This window comes from Echeneis naucrates, chromosome 14, assembly GCF_900963305.1.
Source record: "Echeneis naucrates chromosome 14, fEcheNa1.1, whole genome shotgun sequence".
Classification (NCBI taxonomy): domain Eukaryota; kingdom Metazoa; phylum Chordata; class Actinopteri; order Carangiformes; family Echeneidae; genus Echeneis; species Echeneis naucrates.
In genome coordinates this window covers 425,686-431,685 of record NC_042524.1, presented here as the reverse complement: position 1 = coordinate 431,685, position 6,000 = coordinate 425,686, and the positions used below count along the sequence as shown (strand labels likewise).

The 6,000-nt window shown below is 49.5% G+C and overlaps 1 protein-coding gene across 1 annotated transcript; it reads right to left on the bottom strand.

Annotated features, from left to right (window-relative positions):
- Window positions 1-385: 385 nt before the first annotated feature.
- On the bottom strand, window positions 386-5,012 carry serpinf1 (serpin peptidase inhibitor, clade F (alpha-2 antiplasmin, pigment epithelium derived factor), member 1). The gene is made up of 8 exons (XM_029519399.1): window positions 4,906-5,012; window positions 3,534-3,591; window positions 2,999-3,194; window positions 2,055-2,210; window positions 1,589-1,792; window positions 1,369-1,508; window positions 1,088-1,298; window positions 386-859 (listed from the first exon to the last, which is right to left on the bottom strand). The coding sequence occupies exons 2-8, from the start codon at window positions 3,588-3,590 to the stop codon at window positions 609-611; spliced, it is 1,215 nt and encodes a 404-aa protein (XP_029375259.1). The 5' UTR covers window position 3,591; window positions 4,906-5,012; the 3' UTR covers window positions 386-608.
- Between the last annotated feature and the right edge of the window lie 988 nt (window positions 5,013-6,000).

Sequence of the window (6,000 nt, the reverse complement as noted above, 5' to 3'; positions counted from 1 at the left end):
AACGACCTGCAGCAAAGGTCACCAGGCTGGACTCGAACCTGCAAAAATGTGATAACTTGGCCTGCATGCTAACAGGAAGAAGGAGGAGGAGGAGGAGACACGGAGCATTTATGTTCCTCGGTCTGGGATTTGTTCTTCTCACTGACTTCTGGGAAGTTGTTCAGAAACCTCAGGAATTTCAGCCTGTGTGGAAAATTGAGACCACATGTGTTACCACACACACACAGAACTAACAGCGTTGCACTCTTTGGCATCAGACTCTGCGGGAGGCGTTTTGTGGTCGCATGTGGGGAAATAATCAGCAGCTTCCTGGAGTCTGTTCAACCATGACGTCACCCTTCTGTTGGTGCTTTGGAGAACACAATGAAAATGTCGGAGACTCGTCTGGTTTCATTGTCATGTTTTATTTCTTTGAACACAAATGACAATATTTGATTTGTTTAAATACTGTCCTTTGGTGAGTTTAGAGTATCGTCGTGTGTTCATCAGCTTAATGTGATCGCAGCATGTTTCAACATGAAGAGTCACGTAATCACGTCAAATCAAATCCGAATCACGAGTCAATGCCCGCCGTCCCTCATCAGACCTCAGAGTTAGTGTGCTGTGTGCTATATTCTAAGGTCTTTGGGGTTGACCACCCGGCCGATGAAGAGCAGCGCCCCCGACGCCTCGTCCCGGATCAGGTAGAGGAAGGGGCGGTCCACCCTGTACGTCAGGTGGCTGAGTGTGGAGGTGGCGCTTGCATACTGGTTCCCCTCGGGAGCCGTTTCCATGACAGCCTTGTGATGGAGACTGGCAACCTTGGTGGGCTGAGCCGAGATCTTCTCCAAGTCTGGGTTGTCCAGCCACTCAGAGAGACCTGCAGGGAGGAAGAGGATGGAAGGAACCTTTGAAGGCGCAGGATCAAGAACAGATACAGAAGATGGTCACGTCAGTCTTTCCTGTTCCCATCTGTCACGTGTTTCCAGGTTGCAGGTCTGGATTCGGACTTTTCAGGCTCAGTTTTTGGTTCTAGTCAAACTTAGTTTAAATGCACTGGTCTCCTGCTCCTCTGACAAATCTAACAGTTGCTGGGTTGTGGACTCACCCAGGTCAGCGAGCAGAGGCAGCAGGTCTGAGGAGTAGCTGAGCCTCAGGGTGGGCAGAGTCAGGGACACCTTGGCCGGGAGGAGTGTCATGGACAAGTCCTGGACGAACTCAGCCGTCAGACTTTCCTCCAGCAGCGTCATGTTGGACGTCACCGCATCGGGTAAGAAGATGAACATGCTGATGTCGTCCTGCATCTGGATCTGAGCGATCTGCGGAGGAGAATCCAGAATCAACTGCTGGAGTTTAGATCTTCAAATGTTCCACAGCAGGAAAACTCACCGTGCAGCTCAGATCTGAGTCGGCTCCCATCTTCACAGGATAGTTGTCCTGTTTCATCATGGAAACTTGGACAGGAGCGCCGCCGTCTACCTGGAAGTTCTCCATCACTCCATTCTGACTGAACCGAGTCACCCACTTCCCTGATCAGAGACAGATGAGACAGAAGTCACCAGTGACCTCCAACAGCGTCCATCTCCGACTGTCCACCAGCAGGACCTACCTTTAAAGTAGGCAGCGCTCATGGTGTTCACTCCGGGGACTCGGGGGAGGCCTTTGGTCAGGAAGCGCTGCACCTTCCCGCCCGTCTCCTGAGACACCCAGTCGTTGATTTCTTTCAGGTCTTTGGTTCCTCCCTGCAGCGCCTTTGGACGGACTCCATACTGTTGCTCCACAAGTCCGAAGAAGTCCTGCTTCAGACGGAGTCCTAACAACAAAGAGGAAGATCAGGTTTTATTTATGTCTTGGTCCAAGTTTTTAATGTGTTCCACATTGTCTCTCTGTGTCTGACCCTCTAACTCAACATCGTTTGCTGATTTTCCAGAAAATGTTACTTCCAATATTCCAGTTTAGCTTTTGATTTCCTGCAACATCCAACTTGAATTATCTGAGTTTTCTTTTAAAGGTCATGAGTTGGAAAACAGTTTCCAGCTCAGAATAATTCCATGTGGTTGTCCACATGAACTCACGTCGTGCCAGGTAGAGGCGTGCAGCGATGCTCAGGCCTTTTCCAGGCGTCTTGACTGAAGCCAGCAGGTTCTTCAGGGTCAGGTGGAGCTGAGGATCCTGCAGGGTGTGGTACCTCAGAGCCCTGAACAGCTGCCGCTCGGCTCGCTCAGACGCTCCTGAGAGACAAGTTTCAGGTTACGCGAGTCAAAAATTTCTGACAAGATTCCTTTTTTGTGTTGAGAACCAGCCAGAAACATCCTGCGACTGGACAGATATCTGCTGTGCTCCTCTTTGTTTATTTCTACAGAGGGGATTCTTACTCCACTGTACCTGAACCCATAAATCCTTTTTAAATCCATTCTGAACACCTTCAGCGAGTCCCCACGCTGGTTCAGGACTGAGGCAGAAGTCTTTATAATACTGTCACTATGAACAGTCGCAGAATAAACACATGAAGAAGAAAAGAGCACAAACAGCCCACACATGAAACAATCAAAGAACTTGAACATGAACAGAACATGAAACAAAGAGCTGGTCTCAGCCAGATCGGACCAGCGGTCGACTCGGACCAACAGCCAGATCGGACCAACAGCTGGAACAGACCAGCAGCCAGATCAGACCAACAGCCGGATCGGACCAGCAGACAGATTGGACCAACAGCTGGAACAGACCAGCAGCCAGATCGGACCAACAACCAGAACAGACCAGCAGCTGGATCAGACCAGCGGCCAGTTCAGACCAGTGGACGGAGCGGACCAACAGCTGGAACAGACCAGCAGCCAGATCGGACCAGTGGCCGGATCGGCCCAGCAGCTGGATCGGACCAGCAACTGGATCAGACCAACAGCTGGAACACACCAGCAGCCAGATCGGACCAGTGGACGGATCGGACCAACAGCTGGATCTGACCAGCAGCTGGAGCCGAAGCTCCGGTTTGGTGTTTGTTGTGAGTTTGTGTCTTCACCCATGGACAGTTGCGTCAGTGCTGCGGACACACTGATGGGCGACAGGAAGATGTTGGACGTGGTTTCGCGGCTCCCCAGGGCACGGAACAGGTTGTAGCCAAAGTCCGAGGTGGCGGCAGCCATCTTGGTTGTGGGCGTGGTGAAGAGCTCCACATGTTCCTCATCCCCACCGGTCTCCTCGCCGCCACTGTCCGACTGGAACAGAAGACCAGACCTCAGAAACTTTGAGTTAAAGCTTTTCGTAGAGTGAAAGTTGAAACGATTGGAAAGCAGTCTGGGTAACTATGTTTATGGTTATGTGATGTCGCTCTGACGTCAACCGGTGAGAGAAAATACTCCTCTCATTTTCTGAGTCTGTCTGATTGGTTCCCACTTCAGGTTCTACATTGTTCAGAACATTCTCAAATTATTTTGTACCATGAGCTTAAACTGTCATTCTCATTTCATTTTCATTATTGATGCAATGCATGCTGGGACATGTTGGATGCTGGTTTATTGACATGTGGGTAACCATGGATGCAGGTGAGGGGATACCTGAGCCTGACAGAAGCTCAGGACTCCAAACAGCAGCAGGAAAACACTTCTCTTCATCCTGAAAGATAAACATGAAGAGTTAAAACCAGGTTGAACAGAAGGCGGATCTGACCTGCTCTGTGTTGATCCAGATTGGGAGGTCCAATCTGTCAGTCACACAATAGCCCCGCCCCTAACCCCTCCCCTTTCCCTCTGAATGTTTCAGACTGAGACCAGAAACTCATCAGGGAGGAGGAGGGACATTTTCCCATAGACTTCAATACAACATGACTTCTCTAAGTCCCCTGATGGTCAGCAGAGGGACTGCAGGTCCAGATTTACAGACCCACTGAGGAGAGTTGTCATCAGCTCTAGTCTGTGTTTGACAGACACACACACACACACACACACACAGACGGGCACTGTTGTATAAACATAAATGTTCTATTGTTCTTCTACACACGTGGACATGGAAGTTTAACACAAACAGGATTCTTTTAAACCTCAGACCACACACACACAGACACACAAAGCAGTTGGATCTCTTAGCAAAGTTTGTGTGTAGTTTTGTATTTTAAACGAAGGATACAAAAAAGACTGGAGTTTTCATCTTTGACTGGATAGAATCCACCAGAATCCACCACAGTCCACCAGAGACTACCAGTCCACTACAGTCCACTACAGCCCACCACAGTCCCCTACAGTCCACTACAGTCCACCAGAGTCCACCAGAGTCCACCAGAGACTACCAGAGACTACCAGTCCACTACAGTCCACTACAGCCCACCACAGTCCCCTACAGTCCACTACAGTCCACCAGAGTCCACCAGAGTCCACCAGAGACTACCAGTACACTACAGTCCAATACAGTCCACTACAGTCCACTACAGTCCACCAGAGTCCACCAGAGTCCACCAGAGACTACCAGAGACTACCAGTACACTACAGTCCAATACAGTCCACTACAGTCCACTACAGTCCACTACAGTCCACCAGAGTCCACCAGAGTCCACCAGAGACTACCAGAGACTACCAGTACACTACAGTCCAATACAGTCCACTACAGTCCACTACAGTCCACCAGAGTCCACCAGAGTCCACCAGAGACTACCAGTACACTACAGTCCAATACAGTCCACTACAGTCCACTACAGTCCACCACAGTCCACCAGAGTCCTGCTGAGTTCTGCAGGGACTTGTTCCAGATATAAACAGGACTGTTTCTCATTGGCTGCTCACGACCCTGTGACATCACATCAGGCACTTTGAAAGGTCACGACCTCAAAGTTCAGACCGGCTCCAGGACCGGAACCAGCTCAGAATCGGATGGAGGTTCGAGTTCGTCCCGGTTTTGGCAGAAAAGGGAAAGTTTTGCAGAAAGAAGCGGACTCACCTCAGCTCTGCTCCCGGACCGTCCTCCTCTGTCAGCGTCTGTCAGAGTCTCTGCAGACCAGACCGGATCAGACCAGACCAGACTTCGATCCGCCGACGCCTCCTGGCTCGGCGCCCACGGCGGCGCGCCCAGCTGCCAGCAGAGCGTCGGGAGCGCGCGTGAGAAGCAGACGCTGCGGTCCGGATCAGATCCAACACTGAAGACCAGAGTCCGGATTGATCCGATCCGTTTGGATTATTCCGACAAACGGATTGAATTTCATGCAGAACAGGTTCGGATTCTGGACCGAGCAGACCACCACGCGCTCACCTGATAATTTTTAATCTGATGTGTCGATAATCATTAAACATTAAACCTGATCGATCCGCTCAGACACTGAACTGCTGAGGTTTTCACATTCAGCTCGATCAAACTGATTTATTGGAAATGTTTTGGAGAACATGTTCCGAAGGGTCCTCTGAAAGGATCCCCAGAAGCAGAACCACAAAAAGGAACTCTGTTCAGAACCCTGAAAGAAGTTTATCTGTAGAACCCCCAAAGAATTCAGCTGCAGGCCCCCCATGAGTCGGCCACACCCTCCAGGATCCTCTGGGAGCCCCAAAGGATCCTGGGAATTGCTGCAGGAACCTTGATCCACTGCTGAGTTCATAAAAATAAAGGAAGATAAAACAGACTTTAACTTTTCTCCAAGTGAGTCAAAGACCTCCAAACAAATCCAAAGTAATGACTCCAACTCTTTCCCACAGTGCAATTACACTGTTGTGTCAACACTTTATTGTGGTGGCTGAATATGAAATTAAAAGCATCACATTGTGGATAAAATGAGGAGAAAACATTGTGGGACTGTTTCTGAGACGGTGCACACTTTTGTTCTTCTGACATTTGAAGTATCTCATCAGAAAGCTGAAACAATCTACTGAATCTGAGCTTTTACTTTGTCTAATTGTTGGGTCTTTTGTGTAACACTAGATGCTGATCACTATCATTTGCAGTGAATTTTTGTTTTGTTTTTTTTTTTCAACCACACAGCCGCGGGCTGTTTGTCCACAAACGTTCCTCCATCTGAGAAAAAGAGCTCGTTCACATTCTTGCAGA